The sequence below is a fragment of the Entelurus aequoreus genome, linkage group LG06 (genome assembly GCF_033978785.1).
Source record: "Entelurus aequoreus isolate RoL-2023_Sb linkage group LG06, RoL_Eaeq_v1.1, whole genome shotgun sequence".
In the NCBI taxonomy this organism is placed as follows: domain Eukaryota; kingdom Metazoa; phylum Chordata; class Actinopteri; order Syngnathiformes; family Syngnathidae; genus Entelurus; species Entelurus aequoreus.
In genome coordinates this window covers 85,070,092-85,083,354 of record NC_084736.1, presented here as the reverse complement: position 1 = coordinate 85,083,354, position 13,263 = coordinate 85,070,092, and the positions used below count along the sequence as shown (strand labels likewise).

The 13,263-nt window shown below is 38.0% G+C and overlaps 1 protein-coding gene across 3 annotated transcripts in view; it reads left to right on the top strand.

The window, feature by feature from the left end:
* LOC133652695 (dedicator of cytokinesis protein 5-like) overlaps positions 1-13,263 on the top strand; it is a 74,310-nt gene that overhangs the window by 18,545 nt on the left and 42,502 nt on the right. For all 3 annotated transcript variants that reach the window (XR_009826609.1, XM_062051708.1, XM_062051707.1), the window contains exons 2-8: positions 6,305-6,388; positions 6,616-6,656; positions 12,052-12,107; positions 12,381-12,477; positions 12,573-12,721; positions 12,830-12,965; positions 13,062-13,219. Coding sequence is in view for 2 of the 3 variants with exons in the window: in XM_062051708.1 (XP_061907692.1) it covers positions 6,305-6,388; positions 6,616-6,656; positions 12,052-12,107; positions 12,381-12,477; positions 12,573-12,721; positions 12,830-12,965; positions 13,062-13,219 (721 nt within the window). In the remaining variant the exon portion in view is untranslated. The remainder of the gene's footprint in view (positions 1-6,304; positions 6,389-6,615; positions 6,657-12,051; positions 12,108-12,380; positions 12,478-12,572; positions 12,722-12,829; positions 12,966-13,061; positions 13,220-13,263) is intronic.

Here is a 13,263-nt window from a genome sequence, read left to right as displayed (position 1 = left end):
TACTGGGGAGTTGGAAACACTAATTATGTCAGGTGTTAGATTCTGCTCTTTTGCATGTTGCTGTGCCAATGTGTCGCTGGTAGTGTAGTGGTTCACTCAGTTGACTTCTGTGCAGCCAGCAGAGGTTCAATTCCTCCCAGTAAAGGTGTGAATGTGTGTGCAAACAGTCCAAGGGTATGCCTCTTACTCAAAGTCTTTATTATGCTCCGGCGTCATGATCTAGTTATACTCCTGCAGTGTTTCCCATAAACTGCCAAGATACCTGTGGCTATGGGCGTGGCTATGGGCGTGGTCACATGACATCATCGAGTAATTTGCATAATTTACTACAATGATATGATTTTCTCTAAAAAGGCTCAAAAAATGTAAAGTTACTAATTAATAATAACAGTTTTGTTTTAAACGTCCATCCATCCATCCATCCATCCATCCATCCATCCATCCATCCATTTTACAATATAATTACAACACTTAATGTACATATTTATATACAGATTTGAACAATAAGTTATTCATTATTAATTGTGGTTCTTACAAAAAATATATCTTATAAAAATATAAAAGCTAAATTGTCTCTTAAAGATCTGCCCCTTTAATTAGTGCATACTAAAAAATTTAACTTTAGCCTACTACTACAACCATATTATTTACCAGCAACATAAAGTGAAACAGAGGCAGAGGTGTCCTGCCACAGTCAGTAACAAATAAACAGAAAACAGTAGTGGTGGTAGATAAACACAAAGCTTCATCAAACATCTGATCCACTGAACAAAGAGCTCCAAAAATCTTGATCCTACACTTCTCTTTTGTAAAGTAAATGTGAACAGCCGATATGGGCATCTACATCAACTATATGATTTGCCTGAGAAGCTTGACAGGACACAAAAAAAAAAAAAAAAAATAAAAAAAATAAAAATAAAAATATTTATTTTTTTGTGGCGGCCTTAATTCTTTCACGGCGGGCCGCCACAAATAAATGAATGTGTGGGAAACACTGCTCCTGTGTGTGTGTGTGACATTCATTTCAGCCATAACCATACGGGGCGGTGTTTCCTGAGGGAGCAACCACCGCTGTCTTTGTCTTGATATTAATATTGTGTGTGGTATTCATATTAGCATTCAAGCTAGCTAGTGATTAGCACACTCCCCAAGCTATGAGCAGTATCAGCGGTTTGAGTTTATTGAAGTGTGATCATCAATCACCATTTTATGATCATTTGAAAAGGTAATACTAACCGTTGAGAATTTTACTGCGGTTTTTCATTATTACCAGTAGTTGTTACAGCCGTACTTCACACCTTAAGTCAGGGGTCGGCAACCCAAAATGTTAAAAAAGCCATATTGGACCAAAAATACAAAAATAAAAATCTGTCTGGAGCCGCAAAAAATAAAAAGCCATATTATAAGTGTTATAATGAAGGCAATGATGTAAGTGTCTATATTAGCTATATTAGCCTACTATCAAAGGCTGACACACATCTTCATTGACAGAAATGTTGTATTTAAATTTTTATCCTACACATTTTTGCAACATTGGAAAACATTAGTAAAATGGAGGCTTCTCACAGGATGAGATAACTCCTGGAAATGACTGGCTCAGAACGACCAAAGGTGTAGATGTGTGTGTCCAAGTTAAAGGAAACTGTCTTCTTCTAATGGATTTATTACAATCTTTGCAAGCTGGGTAACGTTTGCTGTGGTCTGGAACAATACGGCACACAAACAACTATGAGAAATGCAGCCAATATTACATACAGATAATGTGTCATGAGACATGCAAATATAAATCAAATACACGGAGGACATAAGTCAATTAACTCAAATATAGCTACAAACGAGGCATAATGATGCAATATGTACACACAGCTAGCCTAAATAGCATGTTAGCATTGATTAGCTTGCAGTCATGCACTGACCAAATATGTCTGATTAGCGCTCCACACAAGTCAATAACATCAACAAAGCTCACCTTTGTGCATTCACGCACAGCATAAAACATTTGGTGGACAAAATGTGACAAAGAAGGAGTGGCATAAAACATGTCTTTCTGTGGCAGCGTCTGAGAAAGTTGTACGTGTAAACAAACTACGATGAGTTCAAGGATCGTTGAAATTAGTAGGACAAAACGGTGCTTGCCAAATCCTCCTCAGTGAAGCATGTATAACATAAACAGTGAGATTTATAACAATTAGGAAGCTTTGTGTCATGTTTGTTCTCCTACAGAAAATATATTAAACAAATATATATCTTTTTTCTTCATCTTTTTCCATTTTCACACATCTTTGAAAGAGGTCCAGGGAGCCGCTAGGGCAGCTCGGGAGCCACTAGGGCGGCTCTAGAGCCACAGGTTGCTGACCCCTGCCTTAAGTGCAGCACATTTTCACCGTATTAATGCTCTGAGATGGTGGGTGAATGCTGCTCAAGTCCGGGATGTTTCCAATAGTCTTGTGTCAGTGCACTCCTAGTCAGCATGGACAGGCTCAGCTGGATCAGCTCTATAGAAAATAGATGGAGGGCGACTCTGGGACTAAATTACACAATAGTTTTTTTCCAGTTCTTTGAAGCAGCCTGACATTTACTGTCTTCCATAGTCTAGACTGAAGAGCTTTCTTGCTAGAATCAATTATTCACTTCTGCTATAACTTGGAATGTCTTTTTACGCTTCTCATCCAGCCAGTGTATAAAACTATAGACTTTTATTAATTTTCTTTAACTTTAATGAGCTGCCAGCAGCTTCAAACCGTTCAGCTGTGACACTTTTTAATTGTTGACTAATCTACTGCTACAGTATGGTCAATTATTTAGGGTTCATCAAAGGACTCTGATTTAGTATTTGTGGTCCCACTAATTTAAATCTATACCTATTGAAGTATTCATTGGAATCTATAACAGTGTCTGTTGGCTCAGGGAAAAAAGCTTCTCAAAATTGAACAACTTAATTATGCTGCCAAATCCCAAATTGTTGGACTGTTTGCCAACTTAAAATAGTCTTTAAAAATATACAAAACAGGATTCATCCAAAATAATACATGTGGTATTATCAATATGAGACTACTTAAATTTGGGCATATTTTTAGTTTTTTTTAATTAGAAATGATAAAACATTTATATGGTGGCTGCACTGTGTAGAAGGCCCTTGTGCACTTCATAACAACTAACGTTATATTTAGGCAAGGCAAGGCAAGGCAACTTTATTTGTATAGCGCTTTTCATACACAAGGCAGACTCAAAGTGCTTCACAGACAACAAAGTGAAATGAAAGAAAATAAAAGCAAAATTAAAATGCAGACAATAAAAATAAAAACAGTGCAGACGTTAAAAGTTAAAAGATTAAAAGATTTAGCTGAAAGCTAAGGTGAACATAAAAGTCTTCAGTCTAGTTTTAAAAGTAGTGAGAGTTGGGGAGAGTCTGACATCTTCAGGAAGTTTATTCCAGCTATGTGTTGCATAGTGACTGAATGATGATCTCCCTTGATTTGAGTTTACTCTTGGAACCGCTAACAGATTGCTCTCAGAAGATCTTAGTGATCTAGAGGGCGTATATAGTGGGAGCATATCAGTGATATACTTGGGCCCTAGACCATGTAGTGATTTATATGTGAGCAGGAGGATTTTGAAATCTATTCTCTGATGTACAGGGAGCCAATGTAAGGATTTAAGAATTGGTGTAATGTGCTCACATTTTTTGGTCTTTGTTAGAACTCTAGCAGCAGCGTTCTGAACAAGCTGTAGCTGCCTGACAGTTTTTTTGGGAAGACCTGCAAGGAGACCATTACAATAGTCTAGCCTACTGGTAATAAAGGCATGTACAAGTTTTTCTAAGTCTTGAGCTGACATGAGCCCTCTAAGTCTTTTTACATTTTTGAGGTGATAGTAGGCCGATTTTGTTACTGATTTGATGTGACTGTCGAAATGTAAATCAGAATCTAAAATAACCCCAAGATTTCTGGCTTTATTTGAGGTTTTCAGGGACAGTGATTGAAGGTGTTGGATGACTTTAAACCTTTCTTTTTTAGCACCAAAAACAATTATCTCAGTTTACTGCTCTGGGGACAAATTGTTGTGTTGTGTTGTTGTCTGTAGCTCATTACCAATGTCACAGTGGTTAGACGGAGACATTGGTTGTGTTTCAAAGACATTTTGTTATTGAGTTATTGGTGCAATAACTTTGAATGTCCCTATCTCTGTTTAACTTTACCAGACTTTGCTTCCCCAACATTGACGTGCTTAACATCACTGGGTGCAAGGTGCGGACTAGGGCTGGGCGATATATGGATTTTGTAAGATACATCGATATATTTTTAAACATGTAGACCACGTACAGGAAACCCACAATGCGTCTACTTGGCCACATTTGGACAAATGTATGCGTCTGGATAAAACATTCATTTGACTTGTTTACCATGTAAGCCCAAATCAAAACTGTTCTTCAGTTGCCAAGCCGGGCATATTTCACACAAGAAATGCTGCCAATAATTTATTATTTGCACAGCTATGTTATTTATTTTACGTAGAAATAATATTTATCTATTTTATTTATGTTATGTAATTCTGTACTACTTAAACATTTTTTTTCTGTGCTGTAAATACCCATCTTGACCAACTGGTTAATAAAAGTACTGTAAATACCCATCTTGACCAACTGTTTAATAAAAGTAATGTTAATACCCATCTTGACGAACTGGTTAATAAAAGTACTGTAAATACCCATCTTGACCAACTGGTTAGTAGAAGTACTGCTAATACCCATCTTGACCAACTGGTTAATAAAAGTAATGTTAATACCCATCTTGACCAACTGGTTAATAAAAGTACTGTTAATACCCATCTTGACGGGGCGGCATGGCGTAGTGGGTTGAGCGGCCTTGCCAGAAACCTGAGGGTTGCAGGTTCGCTCCCCGCCTCTTACCATCCAAAAATCGCTGCCGTTGTGTCCTTGGGCAGGACACTTCACCCTTGCCCCCGGTGCCGCTCACACCGGAGAATGAATGATGAATGAATGAGTTGTAAAAATGAATGATGGGTTCTCACTTCTCTGTGAAGCGCTTTGAGTGTCTAGAAAAGCGCTATATAAATCTAATCCATTATTATTATTATTATTATTGACCAACTGGTTAGTAGAAGTACTGCTAATACCCATCTTGACCAACTGGTTAATAAAAGTACTGCTAATACCCATCTTGACCAACTGGTTAATAAAAGTACTGTAAATACCCATCTTGACCAACTGTTTAATAAAAGTACTGTTAATACCCATCTTGACCAACTGGTTAATAAAAGTACTGTTAATACCCATCTTGACCAACTGGTTAGTAAAAGTGCCACTGACTGTTTACAGTACAGTTGTCATTCACTTCAATTTCAGTGAATCTCGCTCAAAAATGAATATCTTTATATGTATACTTTCACCGGAAAATATATCAAGATATATCGAACATCGAGTTTAAGTAAAAATATATCGAGATATACTTTTTGGTCCATATTGCCCAGGCCTACTTTCACACAAACAAATCAGAACATGGACATACATTTTTTTTTTACACACACACGCACACACAAATTGCAATACGCATTTGCAAATGGTTTTGCTACAATAGTACTCCCCTTAAAATGTCACTCGCAGTCTGGAGTCTTTGCAGTTGTGCTATTAGATATGACTCTGACAACTTATAAGAATCCGAGAGCAGAGTACAAAAGCTCTCTAACTGATTAGCTTTTTAAAACTCATTGCAGGAGAAGAATTGTAACATTTGGTGTTAAGAACAATGTATGATTACTTAAGCCAGTTGAAGCGTGCAGTGAAATGTAGCCCCCAGCCATTGCAAGTCAGGACCTGCTCATTGTAGGCCTGTGCTGCTCCCTCAAGTCATGAAAAAAGATCTGCGCTATGGATTTCTCTTTGGAAATTATATTTTCCGTGTATGTGTTTGCCTGTGTATTGTCATTTGATTGTGGCCATAACTCTGTAATGGTGGTCATTTAAAAGCACAGTAGACGGGGTCACCTTCGTGGATGACTGCTGGCCAGGATGATTGTAGGGAAGTTGAGGCTTTACTAGTGAGAAACACAACCTGCAGGGTGTAAATATTGACCCATAGTCACAATGACATGATAGATGACATAAGAGAGTATAAAGGCACAGCCTTTTAAACCTTGTCTTAAGCTATCTGTTAAACTCAGGGCATAGTTCCAATTACAAAATGACTACGTTTGTACGCAAGGGAGTGAATTAAAATAACTCATTGCCTTTTGTAAGCGACTCTGTAACGACCAACTACTAAACAAAGTCTTTGTATTCTTTTAGCAATCTACAATTATGATCCCAGTGGTGAGCCGGAGCTGTGCTTGCAGGTGGGGGACACGGTACACATACTGGAGAAATTGGAAGGTGAGTGAGCATAAATATGCAACAAGCCCCGACACATCTGTCTATTCTTTCTCTAAGCAAGCCGCGGTAAGAACTACGATGCGATGATACGCTATCTGTCATTAAATACGCTCCATCTGATAATGGAAATGAGTGTGCAGTCTGCCACATTGTAACACTGATAGCCTGGACTGTCATTATTCTCATCTCATTGTCTCTGTGTAACATTCTTCTCTGTGCATCTTCAGGGTGGTATCGAGGCTACACGCTGCGCCACAAATCACATAAGGTATGAGCCTAATTAACGCATCATATTTCTGATCTTAACACAGGTTGCAAAATGACCAATGTGACCTTATTATATGTTCTCCAACAAGATATTTATGTTTTAACTGCTAAACTCTTAAGGGGGCAATTTTGGTTATATAAGGATCACATTTCATATACAAGAACATCTTGAGAAGATGCTTAAATAAAGTGATATGCATTGAGAACTATGCAATTATTATTTGAGTGTTTACTTTGCAGTGCAGACCCTCATCCACCACACTGGTAATTAGCAGTCATAGCGTATATCTCCATACAACTCAATTGTTCTGGTGGCCACATTTCCAGAAAGCTAAGGACCGGCTGAACTCCTGCCTTCACTGTTAGTTTTATTGGGTACATTCCGGAGAACTAGTGTCCTCTACAGTACACATTTGAATTTAGTCTACTTATTTTGTCAAAGTTTCAGTAGCACTTTGCTGTTTTTAAGGACCTTCTGCAAAAATGTGAGCATTTCTTTTTTATTTTAAAGTGAAATCACAGGCCACCAGTTGAATAGACCAAATGAATAAAAAGAGAGCACCTTAAAACGGGACCTTGAGAAACATCACTAGTGGGGCGGCATGGCGTAGTGGGTAGAGCGGCCGTGCCAGAAACTTGAGGGTTGCAGGTTCGTTCCCCGCCTCTTGACATCCAAATCGCTGCCGTTGTGTCCTTGGGCAGGACACTTCACCCTTGCCGCTCACACTGGTGACTGAATGATGAATGATAGGAGGTGGTCGGAGGGGCCTGGCAGCTAGGCTTCCGTCAGTCTACCCCAGGGCAGCTGTGGCTATGAAAGTATCTTACCACCACCACCAGGTGTGAATGAATGATGAAAGTAGCTTACCACCACCACCAGGTGTGAATGAATGATGAACGTATCTTACCACCACCACCAGGTGTGAATGAATGATGAAAGTAGCTTACCACCACCACCAGGTGTGAATGAATGATGAAAGTAGCTTACCACCACCACCAGGTGTGAATGAATTTTTTAATTTTATTTCTTGTGCGGCCCGGTACCAATCGGTCCGCGGCCCGGTGGTTGGGGACCACTGGTCTAGAGGACTCTTATTACCGTATTTTTCGGACTATAAGTCACAGTTTTTTTCATAGTTTGGCCGGGGGTGTGACTTATACTCAGGAGCGACTTATGTGTGAAATGATGAACACATTAGCGTAAAATATCCAATAATATTATTGATGTCATTCACATAAGAGACTAGACTTATAAGATTTCATGGGATTTAGCGATTAGGAGTGACAGATTGTTTGGTAAACGTATAGCATGTTCTATATGTTATAGTTATTTGAATGACTCTTACCATAATATGTTACGTTAACATACCAGTTGGTTATTTATGCCTCATATAACGTACACTTATTCAGCCTGTTGTTCACTATTCTTTAGACATTTTAAATTGCCTTTCAAATGTCTATTCTTTGTGTTGGCTTTTCTCAAATACGTTTCCCCAAAAAATGCGACTTATACTCCAGTGCGACTTATATATGTTTTTTTCCTTTTTTATTATGCATTTTCGGCCGGTGCGACTTATACTCCGAAAAATACGGTAACTCCGGATTTTCACTAAATGTGGACCGGCACATGCGCATTGGCGCACTCTTTGGGTTTTTATTCAAGTCAGTGTGTCAATTTCCACCGCCTGCGGAACGTCACCAACATGCCGTTGCTGTTCTGCATTCCAGCGCTACATATATGCAGAGCTTCTATTTTTCCCGGACGCCAAAACAAATCCGTTCAATTCAGCTAAAATCTGTTAGTATTGGACAGGAAGTCATGCACAAACACTAAATATAGTATCCGGTTTACTTTCCAAATTAAATAGTCAGTCTTTTACACTTTGAAAGGTCCAAATAGGCGGCGACGGACATGAAGTCAACTTTAACCTGCTCAGTGGCCTTGTGGTTACAGTGTTCCGCCCCATCAAGGCTTGGAATTGGGGGCACCGCTGCTGCTCACTGCTCCCCTCACCTCCCAGGGGGTGGAACAAGGAGATGGGTCAAATGCAGAGGGTAATTTCACCACACCTAGTGTGTGTGTGACTATCAGTGGTACTTTAACTTTAACTTTGTCAATGGTTTTCAGACTTAATTTCATATTGTCGACACAAATGGATGAGCACATGCGGATTCTGGAGGTCCAAAATGAAAGAATAACTACGGGCATATCTCGGGCAGCTAAATGGGAATATATGGGGGTCTGTGTCAAATATCAGCTGATAGGACTGATTGTGTGACCCGCCCGCTAGGGATGATGTTACTGTTGTATTGTTGCTTGCTGCAAAAAAAAAAAGCACCAAGTTTATTTGCTTTTGCTTCTCTGGAAGGACAGAATAAAGGTTTTGTGGTTCGCTTGATTACTGCCTACTTTATCACGTGATTATGCGTGGATTTGCGAGATCTCCTAAAAATATGCGCTATTTTGCTGCACGACAGAGCCACGGCAGATGGCGGCACCCTCCCGCAGTGAAGCCGGTCCGCAGCCGTTCCGCATTCAGTGGAAATTCGGGGTCATTCCTACACGACCCCCGTCAAGAGTTATTTTTTACGCACCAGCACTTTTGGCCTTCACAACAATAATGCTATATGTCATATACTGTCTAACTGTGCAGACTAAAAAATGATGTGGTGACACTTTATTAAATGATTATAGTTTCTCTCATTTACAGTAAAAGTTGGGATTAGTGGCAAAATGATTCATATTCAGCTCGCATTGTAGTTTCTAGCAACCACTACATTTAGTAGTTTTAGTTATTTTCTCAGGGTAATTATTTAAATAGGTTATATTTTTTCTTCTTGTTGTGTTGCAAATGTATTGTCTTTACATTTCAAATGACATAGGCGTGCGGAGTCCACTACTGCATGGGGCGTCAAAATGACCTCGAACTGGGCCTGATTGTAGTTGTCTCATATCATTCATTTTTTTATGCATACATGTTTTTTTTATCAGTCTGCGGTAGGGTCTTCTTAAGCAGCTAACGCACCTATACAGCGCAAAGCCACTTTTAAGTCAGCAATTCTTGCCTTTATGGTGGAAAATCAACTTTTACTCACAAGTATCATCCGTGGAGGATGAGGAATAGCTAAACGCGCTACACTACACACTATACGATGATATGCTAACAGTAAGGCAGAGTTTTTGAATGAAACAAAGGTGGTGGATCCATAAAATATCAGCAGTAACATACCAAGTAAAGTATCCATATAAAATATTTTTTATTATCACAACATATTTTGCTGTTTTTGTTCTTGTTTACATACTCAGGAAATAAGTCCTTGGACACAGTAGAGCTTAAATTAATGGCAAAATCCAACAGATTCAAATCAAAGCCAATAATAATAAATCATTTTTTATGTTGTTACACCATCATCCTGTGTTTTTGTTTGATTGTAATTGTCATCAAAAATGTAATCATTCAATGATTGTGAACATTTAAATTATCGGTATGAGCATTGGTATGACCAATACTGCATGTAACTATTTGGTATTGGATCAATACCAACATTTATAGTATCCTCCAAAACTACTGTCAAGTATTGAAACAACAAAATAATAAGTGATTATTACATTTTAACTAGGGCAGTGAAACAATTTAAATATTTAATATTTGTTTATTTTTAAACATTTTGCCTTAAAGTCGCAATAAGGCTAAAAAGTGTTTTATTCAATTAATCAAACAAAGTAATTGATAGATTACTCAATTACTAGAATAATCAATGGCTGCAGGCATACTCCAATATACATCACAATATAGATTTGAGGTCATATTGCCTCGTTTGCGGCTAAAACATGACTCTTTAAAAGTTCTGAAACGTTTGTAGCTGTCTAAGACCATGAGACTTGATGCACCTCAGACCTTTTTATCACAAGGAAATGTAGATTTTTTTTCATCATCTTGTTCAGTTTGATTTATTGCCACAAAAACACCGACACTCAAGCACAGGACTCAAACTGAATGTGGAAGCTGGCAGGTGAGCAAGCAAATGCAAACACTGAAACAGCGATCATAAATTCTACAGGCTGGAGTATGGAAGTAGAATTGTCAACTTATATATATCAATATGATATTAACACATATGCATATCTTAATAAATATACAAATACAAATGTGATATACAAATAAATAAATAACATGTATAAATAAACGCGTTTTTGTAAATATATTTTTGAGATTTTAAAATATATACAAATAAAATGTATAAATATAAAAATTGTGACATACAAATAAATCAAGAATTTGTATAAATAAACATGTATTTGTAAATATATTTTTGAGATTTGAATATAAATATGCTTGATTTTGTATTTGTATTGAATTTGCATACGTGGATTGCTTTTTTGCTTTTGTGTCGATGAGACATTCCTCCTACAAAGCAGATGCATAAACAAATGTGACCTACACACTCCCCTGAACAACCAGCAGAGGGCACTGCAGCCAGAGCGGTCTGGGTCATATACATGGTCAGACACTGGCCAGCCAATCAGAGGCACACTAGAGAGGGTCATATGATGATTGATATATGATGATGATTTGACACACATTGCACTGATAAGAGATCAGTATCTACATCAGGACAAGGTCATTAAACGGCATTGATACAATAAAATAAGCAGCTAGCACGGTCTTTTAGATTAACTGGATAAATTAGCATTAGCTAATACAACGCTAACGTTAGCAAGCTCAGGCCGTTGTGCGTTCTCTCTGTAAAGACGTGGATTGTTTTTGTGCAGAGAACTCCGGGCATTTTGCATATAATGCATATAATGCTCTTTGACCCAGACCGCTCTGGCTGCAGTGCCCTCTGCTGGTTGTTCAGGGGAGTGTGTAGGTCACATTTATTTGTGCATCTGGTTTGTGGGAGGAATGTCTCACCGACACAAAAGCAAAAAAGCGATCCACATATGCAAATTCAATACAAATACAAATACATAATCAAGCATATATTTCTATTCAAATCTCAAAAATATATTTACAAATACACGTTTATTTATACAAATTCTTGATTTATTTGTATGTCACATTTTTATATTTAAAAATGTTATTTGTATATATTTTTAAATCTCAAAAATATATTTACAAATACGTGTTTATACAAATTATTTATTTGTATATCACATTTGTATTTGTATATTTATAAATACAGTATATGCATATGTATTAATATCATATTAATATATATAAGTTGATGTGAGACAATTTTACTTCCATACTGGAGGGAGAAGAGAGCAAAAATAGGTGTCTTTGAAGTGCTATTAAACGATTATTTTTATTTAGAAGTATTCCAATGTTTAAAGATGTTACTTTACTATTACATAAGCAACCCTAATGTTTCAACTAATTGCTTCCTCTCAGGGCATTTTCCCGGCTTCCTACATCCATTTAAAGGAAGCTTCAGTGGAGGGAACAGGGTAAGATCACACACAAGTAAACATGTCATCTTTGTAATAACACACTTTGGCTTTTGGTTTGACGTACGGCCAGGGACATAACAGGACATTTATAATTGTCCTAAGTGTGGGTTCAGAAGTGCTTTTCTTGGCTGTGACAGGAAAAACATCCATTTATTCATCATGTATAGAGATACAATGCTCCCGTTCTGTTAAAACTTTATAATGTGATGTGTTCTGTGAGCAATGAAACATCTTTCCAATACCCTATTATTCTGCTTTTGTGGTTGGTAGCCAGCAGGAAATAATTATTCCATCAGATTTACCACTGGTGCAAGAGCTCGGGGCTACTCTGAGAGAATGGGCACAGATATGGCACAAGCTCTTTGTGGTATGTACACTCCACTGATATGTTTTAATTCAGTTTGTTTTACTTAGTAAATGCACTTTTTCAATATTATAAGTCCATCATTTTTTGTCTTACAGGCGAACAAAGCCACCCTGTTCCGGACTGTTCAGAAGATGGCTTACAGTCTCATTGAATATCGATCACAGATTGTGTCAGGAACACTTCCCAAGGATGACCTTGTAGAACTCAAAAAGAAAGTCACTGCCAAGATAGATTACGGAAACCGGTATGAATCGTGTTTTTGCCCTCTGACACCATTGTCAAATGTGTGTATGCTTAAGTCATGGCTTTGTGACACTCCAGTACTCCATCTTGTACTCTTTATGGCACTCAGGATTCTGGGCTTAGACTTGGTTGTGCGAGATGAAGCAGGAAACACATTGGATCCTGACTGCACAAGCACTGTCAGTCTGTTTCGGGCCCATGAGACTGCATCCCGCAGTGTTGATGACAGAATACAAGAGGAGAAGGTAACAGTGCTTATTTTTAAGGTTAATTGTATTAGCAGAATTTGTCTGTTTCACCTCTTCTCTCTTTCCACTCCCTACATGGGGGCTATTTTGCAGACACGACTACAAAATCTTGAGATGAGGCGCCAAGCTTTGTTTAATACTGTGCACACCTACAGTCTACTCATGAACCTGAAAAACTTTGTATGCAACATTGGAGAAGATGCTGAGCTGCTCATGTCTCTTTATGACCCAGATCAGTCAGAATTCATCAGGTTAGCACCTTTCTAACTATACGCCAAGGTTATTTAGACTTAAT